Genomic DNA, 20,035 nt, shown 5'->3' with positions numbered 1-20,035 from the left:
TCCTCTTCTGTACTATTAGTGTGATTGAGGGTTTGCTGATTCAGTGAGGAGCCACGTCATTCTGCTCCCTCTGCTCTTGCCTAGCATCTGGGTCTCACATTATCACAGAGATGGGAAGAGTATCAGCATCTTCACAGACAGAAACATTCAAAGCCTCGTTGCTTCTTCAGTCCCATAGCGTGACCTGGCTGCAACTTCTGAGAACTTCCTAGGAGATCTGTCCAAGTGAAACCTGAGGGTCAGAAGGTCACCATTCCAAAGCTCCTAATATTTCCTAGCATGATCTTTGTCTTTTCTTATCTAGTATCAGATTGTTTTTAAGTAGTTATATTTAGCGCCATGCTCCTCCTGTATGGGTTATTCTTTCTCTGTTTAGCTGATCAGACGGATCATAGATCACAGACTTCATAAACTCACTGAGCCCAGTACATTAAGAAAGCCTTTTAAACCTTCACATTCTAAGACACATTTGTAGAGCTTCAGGCTTCAGGGATTTTTCTCCAGTGAGAGACTAAACAGTATAGAAGCGCTGACTTGGGTTACCCAATGTCAAGAGAGTCATGCTGAGAGGGAAGACCACGGTACTAGAAGGGAAAGACTGAAACAGTTTGTTCTCTGAGAACTCATTTCACTCATCTTTGTCTCTGCCACAATGAGCAGCGTGATGTGTCGTACCCAGTGAGGTCCCGGATTATGGCAAGGAATGGGCTAGGGGCTAGAGGATGGAATTTGTCTCTAGGTGCTCTGTTGATACTAGTTGAAGAATCCAGGCATTTTGGGGAGTATCTTTGAGAAATGTTTAGGCCTGCACAAAGTAGGTGATAATAGTATCTATCTTGATGGCTTGTTGGTGATTATGTCTCATCATGATACATGATATGAGACAGAAATGAGATGTATGAGGCAACTCCCAGGAGAAGCATTGCTAACACAGATTTGGCTATTTTAGATATGAAATCTTGACTTCGTGATCAGAGAGAAGCCATCTACCCTGGTAGATTGTTATGATAAAACTTGATAAAATTCCAAATTAGAGGAAAACAGCAGTATTTGAGAGAATTATTAAGACCATATTGTGATCTGATAGTTACACAAATCTTAGTATGCAATTGAATATAAATATTCTGTACATATTTAAAGCATGTTAATATATTTCTGTGTTCTTGTTTTCTTGGTTTGTTTTTTTTAAAGATAGAGTCCTGTTATATATCATAGCCAGCCTATTCACTGTCTTCCTGCCTCGGCCTTCTTCTCTGTTTTCCTGGTGCATTTATATTTTTTCTTTTATTTTTTTAAATTTAAAGCTGTATCAAATTTACTACAAAATATAGACAGTATAGCATGTCTTTGATACATGCTTCTTACAAGTGGAGACCCTCTTAGTAACTGTGTATGCAGTTCAGGAAGTTGACATTGATTCATTACTACCATCCAGTTTTAAGATCCACTCAAATTTCACCAAGTCACCTAGTGAGTTCTTAGTAGCAGAATAATTCACCTTGACATTGTGTGTCTTCAGCTGTGTGTTTCTTCAGCCTGTAGTAGAACTTTAGTTTTTCTTTGGCATTCACAACATTTAACAAGTGTGTGTGTGTGTGTGTGTGTGTGTCTGTGTGTGTGTCTGTGTGTGTGTCTGTGTGTGTGTCTGTGTGTCTGTGTCTGTGTGTGTCTGTGTGTGTCTGTGTGTGTCTGTGTGTGTGTCTGTGTGTCTGTGTCTGTGTCTGTGTCTGTGTCTGTGTCTGTGTCTGTGTGTGTGTGTGTGTGTGTGTGTGTGTGTGTGGTAAGCTTTGGGCCTGTCTGACATTCTCTCATGACTGGATTTCGTGTATGCACCAATGACAGGATATCACAGAAATGAGCTGCATTTCCCTTTTGCCTCCTCTCAAGTGACAGATTCTTTCTATTTGCCATTTGACTAATGTGCTCATCACTTGTTTGAAGTCATGTCTACCATAATTCGTATCTTAAGCATCCCTCAATGGTCCACATGCAAAGGCTTGGTTCCCCAACCCACAGTACTCTCAGAATGTAGTAGAACCTTTAGGAGGTGGGGTTATTGGGACCCTAGTTCCTCTTCCTCATCTTCCTTATGCTATCCTGTCTGCTCTCCTCTCTCCTCTCCTCCTGCCCCTCCTCCATCATCATGAGATAAACAGATCTTTTTCATCACATGCTCCTGAAAATGCCAGTTATGTTGCATTGACTCAAAAGACCCGAGCCTAAAAATTCTGGTACCATAGTCCAGACTAAACATCTTTCTTCACAGTGCCTCACATTGTTTTCTCACAGCAATAGAAAACTGACGAGCATGGGATCTATCCTGTTTTCACTACAAAGTTACTTCACCTTTTATTTGTGTATGTTTCGTGCTAAGTTCTTTTGTATTCCATCTTCATCTATCTGTATTAACAGCCATGTACATACTGATGCTTCTAATTGCAGTTCAGGGAATGGGGCACAGTCTCTTTTTTCCTCTGAGCATGTTAAATATTATTTTCATTGTCTTAGTGTGTTACTATAATACAATGTATAGGTATTATTTATTTTAGTATACATCCATAGGCATGGAACCTATCTTCCAATGCTGCCTCTTCTGCCGCCCCTGTGAGTGGGTATGTTCCTCATTGTGCTTGAAGTCTGACATGTTGTACCCAGTTACCTTTTAATCAGATTTACCTCTGTTACTGTGATCAAACAGCTTGGAGTAGAAAGAGTTTATTTCATGTGAAACTTTACAGCCTATCATCAAGAGAAGCCAAAGCAGGAACCTGAAAATGGGAACTGAAACAGACTACGGAAGAATGCTTCTTATTGGCTTGCTCAGCTTCCTTTCTTATACAGTCCAGGACCATCTGCTCAGGCTTTAGGAAGGACCAACCACCTTGGGATGCATCTTTCTACATTAATCATTCGTGTGTGTGTGTGTGTGTGTGTGTGTGTGTGTGTGTGTGTGTGTGTGTAAAATAAAATAAATGTAAAAAGCCTAGCAGTGGAAGCAGGGGCGGTCTCTGACTTTCTGCCTTTGAGACCCTTTCCTCCTACTGGTCGCTTCATCTAGCCTTAACAGAAGAGGAGGTTCCTAGTTATACTGCAGGCAGTTGAAGGAGGCCTGCCCTTTTCTAAAAAGAAAAGGAAGAGGAAGAGTAGGTTGGGGGAGGGACTGGGAAGAGAGGAAGAAGGGAAAACTGCAGTCAGGTTGTTATAAAACTAACTAACTAACTAACTAACTAACTAACTAACTAACTGAATTAATGAGTTTAAATGCACCACAGACATTCCCACAGGCCAATCTGATCCAGGCAATTGCTCAGTTGAGGTTCTCCTTTTTAGGTTACTGCAATTTGTGTTAAGTTGATCAAAGCAACCAGAATGCCCTTCTCTATAGTTCTCCCAGCTGCTCTGCATCACTGTGGTGCTCCCTCCTCACCCCAGGTCAGTCCTGCCGTTCTCACTCCAGTCTTCTGAAGGTCTTCAGAGTCAATAGGTACTTGATTCATATCAGAATCTACTGTCATTCCTTTCTCTCCACTCTAAAAGGAAACAAGCTCCTTAATTAAGATGCACCAAGCTTGCTTATGATCTAGTTCTTAAACTTGTTCAGCTTTTATCAGTTTCCCCCAATATCCGGTGCTTCAACCTTCCTTCATAGTATCATATCCATGCCATGTGCCTTTACCCTCAGCATCTGTCTCTTTACTCTCCTACCCTTTTGACTCCATAGAACGCTGCATCTCCTCGTCGTTGATGCCCCCTGAAGCCCCCAGCTTCACCCCCTTTGTAGCATCACTGCCTTGCCCTTCTGTTTACAGCACACACTTACTGGGACAGGATTCCCTAGCATTCATTTACTTGTTTGCTTCCTGCATGTGGCTGTGTGTCTGTCTCGCCATGGGGAAAGCCTGGGATGTTCTGGTGAGGTTTGGGGAAGTTGCCGCTGTCCTTGTTTGTTGCTGTTACTATCATTTCACCAAGTTTTGTTTCTTAGTAGTTTTTGAAAGCTGGATTGCTATGCATGTTTTCTTGTGTCCTTACCCATGTGTGATTAAATAACAGAGTCAAGAAACCCAGCTTAAGGGCTTCCCCCTTCTGCTGGCCTAATTGTGTTCTTTGATATCTACTTAGGAAAAACTTTTGTTCTCTCAGAAACTTGACTCCACACTCTGGTGTGAATTGGAAACGTTAAGCTGTTAATAACTTCCCTGGAGAATTACCACTTGAAAGAATGCTTTGCTACTTTTATCTTCAGTTATGCATCGTGAAATGTCACAATTTCTCTTCAGAATTTCTTTATAAGCACAAAGCTGCAAATGTTCACCAATTGATCTGTCTCAAACCACTATTAGCTTAGAAATGAGAGGAATATTCTTTAGTAATCCAGGCCAGTGAGAACTCCTAACTCAATTTATACTTCTAAATCTGGCCTCAGCATTTCTATAATTAGTAAAGTTCTAGCAAATCCACCTACTCAAGATCTATGCTAAGTCCAACATTTATAGTGGTTCATTTACAGAGCTATTAATATCATATGTCTTTCCTCATATGAATATTTCTACTCTCCATAATTCACTGCAGAGACAATTTTGCTCTGTTCTTCCTCTTTTGGACCTTGCATTTCCCTTCTGATTCACACAGGCCTCAGTACGTGACAAAGAGTTTTCAAAGCAGATTTGGACTAGAAGAATCATGTAAAGGAAAAGCATTGCAGCCGGAGTCGGCAGCACTGGATGTGGGTTCTGCCTTGTGACTCACTCACTCTGTACATAGCATAATCCACTTTCTTTATCTTAGTGTCTGTTAGTCTGTGGGTGTTGGAATCGGTGGTTACAAGCTTTTTCTTTTTAATGTAAAACAGAATAATAATAGCTTGAGGTGAAATAGGGGCCAGGTCCATGAAGATTGTCCATTGGTTGCCCTGGGCTGCTCTGAGCAAACTCGAGATTTCCAGACTCTAGTTCTCTATAGAGTACAGGGTACAGCCTCTAAGACCATTCTTATGTTCATATTTTCTGAGTTTGTTTTTAACGTACTCCCATCAACAGCAAGTAAGGTTTCCAGTTTCTTCACATCCTCACCAATATTTGGTATTTTCTGAGCCTTTGCTTTTAAATACAGTAGTTGTCCTCATGGGTGTTAGATGACATCTCACTGTGGTTTGGGTTAGAACAACAACTTTTTATATGTTTACTGGCCATTTGTGTATCTTATTTGAGTAAATGTCTACTCAAATTCTCTGCACATTTTAAAATCAGATGGTTTATTGTCTTGAGTTTCAGGGGTTCTGTATGCATTCTGGATATTAATTTGTGATAAAAATATGATGTAGACAGTGTAGTGGTGCATATCTTTATTCCCAGCACCGGGGAGGTAGAAGCAAGCATATTTCTGTGAGTTCAGTATCAGCCTGCTCTATACAGTGAGTTCAAAGCCAGCCAGAGTTACATAATAAGACACACACACACACACACACACACACACACAGAGAGAGAGAGAGAGAGAGAGAGAGAGAGAGAGAGAGAGAGAGAGAGATCAGATGTTTTCTCTCACCTGTTTTTCTTGCATGTTTACTCTGTTAATCCTGAATTTTTTCATAAAGTCTGATTTATCAGTTTTTTTCTTTAGTTGTCAACTTTACATGATCTACATTTTATGTAGTCTCCTAGCCCAGTGTGATCTCACTCCTGCTTTTTTCTCTTAAGTCATAGGGTGATAGTTCACTCTATTGCTCTTCAGTTCCCTGTTTATTATGTTTACTTCTGTTTTTCTCTTTAGTTACTAGTTGTCTTAGCCGGTGCTTCTGAGATTGAAATGTGCATCAAATGTCCTAGCTGGCTCTTAGTCTGAATAACATGAGTCTACGCTTTGCTATCTATCCATATAAGTTTCAATACTTATGCTGTTCATAAAGGTTATACCACATCCTCGTTTCTCGTTTCTGGGCTGCCCTGTTCCTCTGTCTCTAAGTGTTTTGAATTGAAAGTCTGTGATTTGGAAGAGGCAGAAAACAGTCAGCACTTCTAACTTCCCGAAGGCTGGGAAAGCCAAAGCTCTGCTCACTGGTTTGTTTGTTTGTTTTCGTTTTTAACCACTTTTGAAGGTTTTCTTGGGATGCACATTACTCTTCTGTTTGCTTTATCTCTCTTAAAGTAAAAAAGGCACAATAGAGTAAGGATTGGACAAGAAAACACCTAAGGAGTTGACTCTAAATTCTCAGAGACTGAATGAGTTCTTCAACTTTTTCTCATGTATCATGTTCTGTCTTTGTAAGAACTCTCACTGAAAGAGAAGAAATACTTTTCTCCTTTCATATGTTTTATCTCTCTTTTTTTGAGAGAGAGAGAGAGAATTGGGTGTTGCCATTTCTGGGGTGGGGGGTCTTCATTATTTGATAGTGTGTCATAAACAGCAAGTCAAGTCATAGATGAGCAAAGCCATAGGAAACCACATAGTATGTTGTTTAGAAGTTTGTTAGTTTTAGGAAGACAGGTTATAATTAAAAAACATTCCTCTTGCCTTTGTGTGTTGTGAGGTTTGCACATTCAGTCATGTATACACCTGTTTCTCCTTATTGTGAGGGATAATCTGAACTCAGACTAAATATTCCAGTTGATTTATGTTGGAAAGCCAAGTTAATGATTAACATCCATCTCTGCTGAGAAGTCTACTTATGAAGTCCATTTTTGGTTTGGTTATTTGTGGGCAAGTGTACGTAGTCATTCAGACATTTGCCATCAAATACTAATGGGTGTCTATTTTTGTGGCGCACACCATACTAGGCAATGGAAATATAAAATTGAACAAAACACAGTTACTGTTTTTAAGGAATCCAATCAGAGAAATGTCAGGAACACAAATATAAATAAGACAAGAGTATAGACCTAGCCTGCAAAGCATGGGAGCATGGGGGGCAATAAAATGGTCTTCAAAGATTAGGTCCAGCAGAAGACCTAGGTGGGGGGGAGGGCAAGACAGTTAGAGAGGTAATAGAGTGACAGTGTGGAAAGTGGGGACCTGCTGTAGTTAGGGGTAGTGAAGAATTAGCTTAGAAAGACAACTCAGTGGCTCAGTGGAGCTTGAATGCCAGGTCACTGTAGATAAGAGGAGTGTTTTTTATTTTTTGTTTTTTGGGGAGTTTTTGGTTGTTTTGGGGGGGGGTGTTGGCTAGAGAAAGGCATAATACTGCCTGCTTCTCAAAGCCATTTCTACTGAGGACCTTTTTTTGTAGCCAGTTCAAGAGAGATGTAGCTTATACCTCTCACTCTCTTTTTTCTCAGAGTTCCAAACTATCCTTTATGTTCCATAAATAATATCAATGTTAATCAAGAAATCAGTGGTCACTACAAAGGGGAGAGTTTCTAACTGGCTTCATTGTTTTTTTAACGCCTGTGGCTTGTGTTGGTCTCTGGTGAATAAAGGTGTAGTGCTAGGTCCACTAACACTGAAATATCCTGGAAGGAAGTATTGCCTGATTGCTGTGGGCACCGAGACAGTCTAAGCCAGGAGACCTGCTGGTTGTAATTGAGTATTTTCACTTCTAGGGTCTTTCCCTTTCTGTCTTCATGCCCAGAATTGCCTGAGAACAAACTCTAAACACTAGAACTTTAAGCAATGAGGAGAAGAGAGGAAAGGGGCGGGGAGGAGGAGAGGCAGGGAAGAAGAAGGGAGGGGAGAATATGGTTTCAATAGCAGAAAGAATGGTCTGGTAGAAAAAGTTATAACAGACCAACTCTCAAAAGAGTGAGAGACATGAAAGCCCCTGTGTTGGGTGCTGCCCTCTGAAGGGCTCTGTACTTGGCACTGTTGGGTGCTGCCCTCTGAAGGGCTTTGTACTTGATGCGCTCACATTCATTTGCAAAGCTGTTCAAGCCTGTTACTTCTCGGAATACCCACATTTGGCATGTCATATGGAAAAAAACAAAAACATGTAATCTCTTTGCAGTTTTTTTTCCCCTTATAGCTAAAAGGTCACCATATTTGGGCAGTTCTCAAGTTGCAGGACAGACTTATAAAACACTTCATGTATTCAAAAGCATATTGCTTTGAACACTCCACTTAGCATAAATACTGAATTCATACTATTTTGTTCTTCTTGTGAGGAAGAACACAGAACACAAAGGTATTCTGAGACCAAGAATGGATTAGGGTTCTGTTTCAAGTGCACCAAGACAGGAGATAGCAAATCCAGACAGAGCCAGCCTGCTACAGGAGAGCATCAAAGCTCTCCTGCTGTGTATGGAGCACGTAGCACATCAGAGCCTCTGAGGCTCCGATTAAGGGCCCAGAATTACATAGCATGTAATAAATATTCCAGTGACCCAGAGATAAGCTTTTTTTTTTTTCTTTTTAGCACTCCTGTAAATTTGCCATGGAATCATCTATATCAGTCAGTTCAATAATTTTTTTAATGTGGGTTATAAGCAAAGAAAACCACTTCAAAACAACTTAGGCATCTAGGGCAATTTATTAGCTTTCTAAAGCCAGGAGCAGACTGGATAGCCAAACCACAGCAAGAGAAGGGACACAGCTGGATGGAGCCAAGGGAATAAAGGAACAAGTGTTGCCAAGACCGGCCTCTCGCTTCTCCATTTCTCTGAGTGAGCTGGCATCCTTCTTCATTGCAGTCTGGCCTTGTTCATGTGTGGGAAACATGGCCGTTGCTGCTGCTGCCTTCTCCTTCAGAGTGGCTGGTCTATACTCAATTACAAATCTTGAAGAAAGGACAGCCGCCTTATATCTACCAGATGTTCCCAAGGCTTAAGAAGACAGTGAGCCATGGGGCAGGAGAAGGATTGGGCTTGGGAGTAGCATCCAGGAGAAGGGAGGGGTAAGACAGGCATACCACAGGTCTACTATATGAACTTACCTTTAAGTCCATGTCTGTCTGTCACAGAGCACTGGATAAAGCAATAAGAAAAGAAAAAACAACAACAAAAAACCCCTTCCTTTATTTAAGTTTTAGAGGCAAGATAATACATTCACATCTGTTCTGTTTAGGCATAAATAAAAGTTTGCTATCATGTTCCCTTGTTTTATTCAGTTCTTGGATAGACCTCAGGTTCAAGGTTTGTGTTGGTATACCCACATAAAACCACAATTCAGAGATCTCTCAGAATGCAGGTTAATGTAACTTGTTAAACAGTTTCAGGAATTGATGCCTTAAACAAGCCCAGAGTTCTTGTCAGGTTCCTTAAGAGTAGGGTTATTGAAGACTAGGAAAAGCCTGTGGTCCATGTTCTTTCTCAACAAGCTTTGATGAGTAGAGAAGTTAGCAGAAGCAAGAAACACCTTTTGCTGCCGGCGAGAGTCTGAGCTGTGGCACAGGCTCCTCTCACCCCATCTCTTAAATAAGGGTGCACAGCACAGCTATTAGCATAGATCTGGACTGCCCATAGGGTGCGGGTGCCACTAAGGGTGAGCTTAATTACTGAGGGGACAGTAATTGACCTAGAAAATTATTATCATCAGTATTTTAGAGGAGCCAGGATGCCCCCACCCTAAAGTTTATTTGAATAACTTTTGAACATGTGTTTTGGTTTAGCATCTAAACAGCAGCTATAGCCAACATACTGAGGGGAAGTACAATTTCACAAGCAGATGCTCTCAAAAGGAAAACTGTGCAGAGGCCTTTGTCTAGCACAAGAGTCAAGCTTCATAGTTTATAAAGCTTGAGCCCATACTGGGTCTTGACTTCTGGGAGTAATGAACTTAGTCTGTACAATTGGAGGCACAGGCAAGTGGCAACAGGGCATTCTCCAAGCATCGGCTATTTCAAATGGGTTATCACTCTCTGACCTGACAAGCAGTACTTTGCATTTTTCACTGAGCAGAATGTGTCTAACTGTATATTAGTGAAGGAAGGCCCATGTTATGGTGTTAGAACTTGGTCATCCTTACCAGTGTCCCTGGAGAAGCAGTGGTCTGTGTAAAGGTGTCTTCTGCAGCCTTTGGTATTTATATTGTCATTACTTAATTTCTTACTCTCTAGTTTCCAAAAATAAGCAGTAAACTCATAATGTGTACATATTTCTGTCTGTTTTGAATACCCACTGAGTACTTCTCCTGGGTAACAAGGAGATAAGAAGTAGGTACTTGTGATGTTTTTGGAGCATCCAGGGTTTAGACACTAAGTGGGAACAGCAAAGTGCATAGTGACTCTGCTGCCTTTCCCTCATGTGCATGTCCAGGTTGTTTATGCCCTTCTTTGAACAATGATACCTTCCTTGTGCCCAGTAATTGAGAAGGGGTTGTGACACCATTTCTCAGTCCAGGTTCTGAATCAACAAACTTCAATTCAAAATTCATGTTCAACATTTAATTCGTTTGAGCCTCAGTTTTCCCTCCGAGTGAGAATAGTAAGACCCGTCTTCTAAGCTTGTTAAATCACTAATAAAAATGACAGTTGACTAATGACACTGAGTAAATTACTAGTAGACAAGATGGAAGACATAAACCTTGTTGTAGTTTGCATATGAAGTTACCCCCAAAGGCTTCAGATACTGAATGATTGCTTATCTACTTACTTTGATGGCTTCTGGAAACTTTAGGACATATAGCTTAGCAGGAGAAAGCAGATTATAATGTGTCTCTGAAGGCTAAACTTGGCCCCTTATGCCTATGTCTAGGCATATGTCTATCTCTCCCTCCCTTCTGCCCACCCATCATGAAATGAACTGCCCCTCACTATGATGAACATTGCAGGCTCAGAAACACAAAGCCATATAACCATAGCCTGAAATCTCAGAATCCATTAACCAAAGTAAATCTTTCATCTCCCACGTTGTTCCCATAAGATGCTCTGTTTAGTGATAGACATTCACTAACACAGGTCTCTACTTGGTCCTCATGAAATTGATAGTCTCTGGAATAGAAAACCCCCTCACATAGTATGAGGGATTATAAAGCAGCATGGTGCAAGCTACTCAGGATGGCCATGGATCAGAATACAGTTGAAAACAATATTAATAGAGCAAACAGATCCATAGCTTGATAGAATTAAAGATATTAAAAGCATACCAGCTAAGAAAAGACATAAATGATATATGGAGATACATCAGCAGGTAAACGTGCTTGCTGAGCAATAAAAGGACCTGAGTTCAAATCACCATTATTCCTTTACATCAGGGTATGCGTATGGCTGTGTCTGTGCATGTAACACATAGGGTGGGGTGAATGACAGGGAGGTAGGGGGAGTCCCTAAGTCTTTCTGGCCACCATTCAAGCTACAGGTTCAGTGAGAGACCCTGCTTCTAAGTAATAAGGTGCAAGATGATAGAGTAGTATATCTGCCATCTTTCTCTGACTCCTTGTATACTCAGAAATACATACCCTCACACATATGTGCAAGTACCATGCTGAGAGACAGGGCGGGGGAGAGAAATTGACTTGATGAAAGGTATGATGTATAGAGGTTATTAGTTAAGATGTAGAAAAATAAATGGAGGATGGCTCAACTTATCTGGATTAGGCAGGGGAATGTATCCATTTCCCCTTAACAAAACTAATCAGAATTGACTCTGATAAATACTACCTACATAAGGTATCTCTGTCTTTGCCTCTCTCTCTCTCTCTCTCTCTCTCTCTCTCTCTCTCTCTCTCTCTCTCTCTCTCTCTCTCTGCCCCTTCCAAAAAATTCAGCATATGGTAGAGATGAGTTATAACTGGGCCTTCAGAGCTCTTAACCCAATGCTTCAGCACTCTGATGTGTGAAGAAGGCTCAGGGTTGGGATCACCACCAGCAGGGACCAGGCACAGGAGAGTCAGCTATTGCTGACCCAACTTTCTGATCTTCCTTTTGGATTTGTTTGCATTCTGACTATATGACTTTGTCTGGTACTGCATATTTTCCAGCACTTGAATGAAGAGGAATAGACAAAAATTCAGAAATGTCTACTGTATTATGGGACAAAGTGACCAAGGCCTTATGTGCATCATTTTCCTTTTCTTAAATACATTTCTTATGCTTATATTAAATCATATTCATGCCATATTTACTGTCATGTCTTGATGTCAGTAGACCCCAAAGTCAGATTTTGATCAAGATTCCTTATGTTGACATATAATCTCTTCCTAAGAAATGAAGAGCCACCCCTAATTCTCCATAAGACCCTTGTTGACTACCAGTTTTAACCTTCTTTTCTCTCCTCCTCTTCCCCTTACTTTGCTTTCACCTTTCTCTGCAACATTTGTAACATCTGATATAATTTATTTGTTTATAAGAGAATCTTAATCTCTCCTACATGGAAAAAAACTAATTAAAAAAAATCTAAATAATATAAACTGAGGTACTGAATCTACAATAATTATTGGAGCATCTGACATACAAACCTGTCAGGGTATCTCTGAGTAAGACTTGTTTTAGAAATGTTTAGTTTTCTTTAGTTTGTAGAAAACTCAAAGTCTTTGTATAAATAATACTTGGGCCTTATTTTATGGTCACCTTAGGAATCATGGTCAGTCTAGGTTAGTAGCACTTCAAATATAATTCAGATGGGACCAAACCAGAGTTTTGACATACTGTAAATAGCTTCATTATAGTCTCTTATGCCCACAGACTGGTCCTGCTAGTAAAGCTTATAGATTTGTTGTAAGCTCTTCTGAATTGAGAAATACAGTGGCTTTTTTTTAATAGACCTCCCATGTGATCATAGTTAATAACATTTTGGTTCAGCTAATGTCTGTCAGCAATTAGTTAATTGGTAGTTTGTACCTATATTGACACTAATGATCTCAACATATATGGACTTGTTTAATGGCTTCTGTCTTAAAGCGATTAGCATATCAAAGGAGAGACACATAATGATAAATTATACTTGTATTTACTTTCATTTCCAGGGTTAATTGTCATTTTTTCTATAGTCTTTTGATACTTGCAAAGGGCTTCAATCAAGAATAATCATGCATGACCTAAAACAAAATGTTGACTTATTATATGAGATGTAGCCTTGCCTGGTACCATTTTTCAAATATGAGTTTTCTTTATTAAAATATACGTGACTATAGTTTAAGTTACTCAAGAGATGAACACTGAAGATCTTTCTAGTTGAAGGTACTTTGTTTAGTTTTGTCAGTTTTATCCAATATACCTGAAACTTGAGGAGTTTCCAGATTAGAAAAGCCAGTGCAGTGGTTAATTTCTCTCATTTCCTTGTTTAGTTATCCCTGCATTAATAGTTTCTGTTTTTTCAACCAATTCGCTGTATATGTGATATGTTCCATAACGGAGATGCAAAAGTGTTCAGACTCTCAAGAACCTATTGTGAACATTCATCATAAATATCAGGAACCCTTTTCTGTTACAGTCAAAGGGTGAGCCAGAATCACTGTTGGGTCTCAGCAGAATACCATAGCTATTATTACGTCGCTGTGCACATGTAAGTGCCTGACACAGTTTTGGGGAGGAAGAAGGCAACATTCTGTAGCTTTAGCAGATTTGGCGTCTTTTCCTTCTATTTTAGCCTGTGGCAGTTTCAAATGGCGCAGATAGAAAGCCCTGAAAATGTATACTTGTACATTTTAAAACGTCCCTTACTAGGTTTTAACCATCCCCTGTTTTCCACATGCTGCCATTAGTGGTTAGAATAATCATCTGTAATGCTAGCTTCTAAGAACCATGGCACAAGAGCCTCTTTTCTAATTTCCCAGATGGGAGGGAACACATGTACAAGCCTGTTAGAGTTGCAGAAACTGGAAACAGCACTGTGTGGATTTGTATTTTTGGAACTCTTTGGGCTTATTTAAACACCCTAAACTAAACCTAGCTATCTATTAGGAGTCAAAAACCAATTCAGGGAAAATTCAAGTGTCTCACCAAGAGGAATAAAACATTGCAATAGTTCAGAAGATAAATTAGAAATAACTGGACCACTGTCTTGTGTACTTTTTCTACAGATTATCAGATCTAAATGTTGACCATGTAAATCACACATTGTCTTGATGTTAGAAGAACCTCAAAATAAATGTCCAAAGCTAGGATGAGAGAAAATGTAACACATATTGTAGGTGATAGATAATAGAATTATTAGCCAGCAAACATGATCTGAGTACTCTAAAGAGAAATCAGCAGTGGATTTGACCAGGTATACAGAGGAAATGTGAATGTCCAAGAAATAAGTGAAAAGTTGATTCAGTGCTGTATCTAAATCACGATATTGTTTCCAGATATCAACCTGCCAATATTCCATTAGAAAGAGTGAGTGGATGAGAACCCTGTTAGCAAGTTACTCACAAGAAAAGAAACAGACTCGTTCACAGCATTACAAATATGTGTTCGCTCAAATGTGCATTTCTGAAAATTGTTCAGTTAAAAGAAATCCATTAAATTCTACTGAAATATAAGGTATTCATGACTTTTAAGCTTAGTTTTAGTTACCTATTAAGAAATAGTGCACTACTGAAGATATAGAATTATATACATATCAAAGCATTATGAAGTGGCTAAGAATTGCAAGCAACATGGAGATCTTTTGCTAGGGCAATGGTTAAATAAAAGATACATCCATGCTGGGAGTAGTCTGTAGCCATGAAGCATCAGTTAGTAGAGTAATGTGTGTAATATGATCCCATAGGGAAAACAAACTAGGAGGATAGAGAGGTACGCACCTGAGTACCTGTGTGCCTGTGTGTGTGTGTGTGTGTGTGTGTGTGTGTGTGTGTGTGTAAATTTATGTACCTATATGCTTATATATGTTTATGAGTACAGGGAAAGCTGACTGAGGTAACACTGTAGTCTTGATTACATTGAAAAATAAGTGTTAAGATGAGAGTAGAAGAACCAATTTTAAAATAAATTTCTGCATGGTTGGGGTTTATTTTTTACTTTACTTTTTATTTTTATTATTTTATTAACTTACATTCCAGTCTTTGCTCCTCTCCTCCCAGTCCCCCTTCCACAGTTCCTTATCCCACTCCTCCTCTCCATTACCTCCAAGACAGTGTTTCCCCCCACCTACCAATCCTTCCCCTTGCCAGTTGCCTCAAGCTGTACTACAAAGCAATAGTGATTAAAACAAACAAACAAACAAACAAACAACCACATGGTATTGGTACAGAGACAGATAGGTAGGTCAATGGACTAGAATTGAAGATCAAGAGAATGAATGAATGGTTGGGTGATAAAGAAAAGAAACCTAATTTTTGTAAGGTAAAACCAACCAAACAAAAAAGACCACTTAAGAAGTGAAAAAGAAAAAGATGAAAGTGTAGGGCCAAACCCTGACACAGAAAATCAGAGCAATGGGTTTTAGAGTTAAAACAGAAGGGAAAAAAGAGAAGAGTATTTGAAGGCAAGTGATTGTCCCTGTCAAGAGTTGTTAAAGAGCAAGTAAGAAGACAGACAGACAGACAGACAGACAGACAGACAAGGTCCTGCTGCATTAGGAAGGCTCCTGGAAAGGAGTGGCACTGAGCAGCCACGTGGCAGGGCTTTTTAAACTCTCCATTCGTGGACCTTTTTTACCTGGTCACTTTTTATACAACCCTGTTTATAAAGGTATAAAATATATTTGTTAATAAACATCAAGTATTTGTTGATAAATGTCTTAAGAAAATATATTCAAAGAAAGGTTTTGGTAGACATAATTTTACCATTTTCTAAAATCAAATTTGCATAATGGTAAAATGGTGAGATTGTTTATGTTTACATAAAAAATTAAGTCATGTGAATATTTGATTTGATGGACATTTTGATTCGGTCACTTTCTGTGTTAAGGATGCTTCTTTGTATATAATACAAGGTACAGAATGGCAGAAACATAGTCTGACTTTAGGACCAGTTCAGAAACTGTTGAAAATTCTGTCCTCATCCCAAACCAGAATTCATTGAGGTGTTTATTTTCTTAATTGAAACTGAAGCCAGCAATTTAACAATTCTTAAAATCAAAGATTCTAACATAGTAAAACCTCAAGATACACTGATTTGTTACTTGCTGAGGACTGTTGTAGAAATATAGTCTTTGTTTTCTGTAATTAAATCATTATATCTGTATAAAAGCACCACAGTTTATGACAGTGCCTCAAGTCTGAGTCTAGGTGCTTCCAGACATGTTTCTTGTTATGTATGCTGTGATAGCATGCATAGCACAAGGTATGCACACTGCTTGCTCAGACCAAGAGATTGGAGATCACAGGATGCCTTGTGGACCAGCTCTGTTTGAAATATCTTGGGTATGTTTTGCATTGGGCTTTGAATTCAATTTTAGTTATTGTTGTTCAGAAACTTTTCCCTTTGTCAATGTTTGTGGCTCCCTCAGCTAGTTTCCCTGAGCCTATTTCATAGAGTTCTCCTCTTCCTCCCTTATCTGTACTTTATAGAGCAGGCCATGGGGCTCAGCAGAAAGGTCTGGACCCCTTAAGACAATAGTTCTTCTAGTTCTTACACACTGTATGTGCCCTAGAGGACTGTGATCACAGATGCTGAGAGCCACACACTCTTCAGCTCCTTACATCTCTGTGTTTGAACACAGTGGGAGGTGTGGAGGCTTGCTGCTTATGTTGGAGCTCCTGCTGTACCTGGTGTAGGACAGTAAGGTCTGAGAGGCAGTAATGCTCTGAGAGGCAGAGACAAGGAAGGGAGATGGTTCTCATTATATTTCACCATTGTCATCTTGGTCTGGTCTTGTTCACTCAGATTTGGAATTTGGAATTTGCAGTGATTTTTGTATAGCCCCCATTCTGACCTTGGAAGCAGAGGAATGGGCCTTTGAACAGCTTTGAACAAGTCTTTAGTGAAGCAGAAATGAGACATGAGTATTGATCATTTTTTGGTGTTTCCAGGCTTTCTGTGGTTGATGTGCTTCTCCATGTAGCCCCTCATTTCATCCATGCCTGCCCAAGACACTCCAATGAGTTCATTGTGCTCATATAGGCTGGTGAGCAAACTGTAACAGGTAGATGTAGGACATGGGGCCAAGGCCCAGGCAGGGAAGGCTTAGCCATCGGGATGGCTGCAGCAAGTAGAAGCTATGTGTTCCTACCTAACTCACTTCTTGGTGCTTCTTAATTTTTATTCTCAAAAGATAGGGGACACTCGATGGTCCTTGACCCTGTGGATACATGACACACAGACACATCTTAATAGCACAATAAGAAATCAAAGATATTGAAAATGTCTAAGCTAAGCAGTCTGTGTGTTGACCACTTCCCAAGATGCAAGAAAAGGAGTGGGATTTCAACAGATGAAGGATTCTGAAGGTCAGTGCTCATGCACAGTTCAAGCTTAGGCTGAGACCCCTTTCTTGTGTGGCTGAGCCCCCACTCCATCCCCCAGGACCAGTAAACTGGTTCAGAAATACAGGCCTGCCTTTACTGTTCCCTACAGGAGAACAGTATCTCGTTAGAGTATTTTAGGTTTTTGTACTTGACTTGGAGCCATCGCCAGGTTACTAGGAGTTACTGAAATGTGTCTACAGATTATAGTCAATACGCTTTAGAGTTGCTCTGATTCAGCATTTTATTCAGAACTCTGGCAGACAGCTTGGTACTTGGCAATAAACATAGTTAAAATTTCCCACTTTTGATTCAGTACACTTCATCCATGCATCATCAATACTTTCTTGAATTAGTTTTAAATTTTCGTTGTGGGTCTGATGTCAGTACTTACCAATTCAGTGAACCTCAAGGCTTCCCCTGGTGGATTGATCAGTAATTATCATTCTTAGATTAATGGGGAGTTTACTCTAAAATACTCTCATAATTGGATATATATGATAGGTATGTGTTCAAGTTCCCAAGTAAATCATCTGTAATCACTTTGCTAAAGTAGATGTGCACTGCCCCCACCCAGCCTCTGTTTATTTATGTAGTGGCATACTTTATACTTCATTGGAGTATATTTACTAGGAATTTCTTCTATTTAAATAACTCAAGCATACTATAAAGATTGGTATACTGGAATTATTGGGCCCATATTTTTGCTATGGTTTAGGACATAAATTATGATTGTAGCAATATGTTTACTGAACTGTGGTAACTATGATTCCGTCTTATTTGTTACCATCACATTCACTCCCCTGCTGCACAAGGGATATGGGGGAAAGTGAAGTAGTTGAGGTTTTGTGCCTTACTATGGTAGGCTCTTTGGTCAAGAAGTTTGGGAGGCACCACCCTTGAGGAGTGAGGCAAAGGTGTGCGGAGCCATTTGGTTGAATGAAGATGACTCCAAACCATGGTTCCATGCCAGTAGGCTGTGCGAGCTCATCACTGATATGACTCTACAGTAAGCAGGGCGTGATGATACATGCTCATAATCTTGGCATTTGGGAGGCCTGGGTAGGAAGCTTTTGAGTTTGAAGTTAACCTGGGCTACGTAATAGGACCTATCTTAAAAAAATAAAAGCATTCAGAAAACAACTACTCATATTGTGATTTTTTCACTTCTTTTCTAAGGATGTAAATGAAGATCCCGGAGAAGATGTAGCCCTCCTTTCTGTCAGTTTTGAGGATACTGAAGCCACCCAGGTGTACCCCAAGTTGTACTTGTCACCTCGAATTGAGCAGTAAGTGTCACTGTCTTTGATATCATGAGCCAGATATGTCTACTTAGTAAGACATTTGTCTCTTCCGTTTACATGAACTCTTATTTTTTTCTTTTCTTAAAATTTTGTATATTGAGGAATTTTTTTAAACTTTTTTTCTCTTGTGTATATGTGAGTGCACACACTGGAGTATACGTATACCATTTGCATGCATGTACCAACAAAGGCCAGAAGAAGGCATCAGTCCCCTGGAACTGGAATTACAGGCAGTTTTAAGCTGTATCATATGGGTACTGTGATCTGGACCAGGGCCTCTGCAAGAGCAGCCAATGTTCTTAAACTGCTAAGTGATCTCTCTCGACTTGGGTTGAAAGTTTTGATGGGTCAGTGCATACAGAGAGTATTTGCAAGTGTAATCTTTCAGTGAATCTATTCATGCAATTTCTGCTCTCTGTATTGTGCCTGTGAGTCCTTGAAGGAGTTGTAGAGTATACCAAGTCCAAAGTTTACTCTCTTGGGTGTCCCCAAGCAAGCAGTAGTTGAAACCTGGCATAACATATATTCAAAACTGTCAAGCTATTTGTGAAAATATAACCAGTTTCTTTAAGATATTAAGCAAAAAGTTAATCAGAAAGTGATCAAGGTAGTGTTAAAAGTAGATTGTTAGAACAATAGTGATTGAGTTCTTTCTGTGTTTCTGTAGCTCTCGCTGGTTTTATGCAGTGTCCAGTCACATAGTCAAAACAATGTTCTATCATCCTTGTGTTCCAACCAAGTCACTGTTCTCATTAGAAGTGCGCTTTATAGACTCGCTTCACAGTGTGTTCATTGCCGGTTAACTGCTTTCGCAGCTTATTCAACTTCAAAGGGAGCCAAGGCTCATTGAAAAGGGATTATAAGCAGATTTGGTTGGGACCTTCTGACAATTTTTCATCAACAGAAATTTTTACAGGTTTTGACTAAAAATGCATTGTTAAAGTTCTTGGTAAGGCCTTTAGTCAGGCTTGGCAGATTCTGTCTGAGAGTAGATATGGTTGCCATCTGACATTAATATACTGGGCCATTTTGATGCTCTCTGACCCCAGTTGCTCTTAGTTATGAGTCATGGACACCCCATCCTACAAATTGCTATGATGCAGCTGCTTATACCCAAATGTGGGAGATTGCGAAAATCAGTAATGTACAGGCATTCTCTCACTAATTTATATATCTTCGATAACAGCTGGAGTGGCAATTTACAGTAGCAAGTACTGTATTTTGCTCTGCCCAGCACATGAAATTTTAACTTAAAATACTGACCCATGTTAATAATAGGTCATAAGCTGGTGGCAACAGTGTGGTCTAAAAGACAAGAGGCTCTGGAGTGAGGCGAGATGCATACACCCAGCCTCTGGCCCCTAACGTGGGCCAGTGAAGTTCACACACCTCGAGTCTTATGTTTTTATAAAATGGACATACTGGTACCTATTTAGTAATGCTATTCTTAGAGTTATATTAAGTACTGTTCACAGAGCATTAAGTGTAGAGCCTGGCACTGGGGGCAGCCCTCACCCAACAGTAGCTATTAG

General features: G+C 39.9%; 1 protein-coding gene across 2 annotated transcripts in view; it reads left to right on the top strand.

Moving 5' to 3' along the window:
* Babam2 (BRISC and BRCA1 A complex member 2) overlaps nucleotides 1–20,035 on the top strand; it is a 374,321-nt gene that overhangs the window by 188,919 nt on the left and 165,367 nt on the right. For both annotated transcript variants that reach the window (XM_034514429.2, XM_034514431.2), the window contains exon 7: nucleotides 18,379–18,488. In XM_034514429.2, the coding sequence (XP_034370320.1) occupies nucleotides 18,379–18,488 (110 nt within the window). The remainder of the gene's footprint in view (nucleotides 1–18,378; nucleotides 18,489–20,035) is intronic.

This window comes from Arvicanthis niloticus, chromosome 11 (genome assembly GCF_011762505.2).
Source record: "Arvicanthis niloticus isolate mArvNil1 chromosome 11, mArvNil1.pat.X, whole genome shotgun sequence".
NCBI classification, from domain to species: domain Eukaryota; kingdom Metazoa; phylum Chordata; class Mammalia; order Rodentia; family Muridae; genus Arvicanthis; species Arvicanthis niloticus.
Note: the sequence above shows the minus strand (reverse complement) of the source record. Positions and strands in the feature narration are given on the sequence as shown.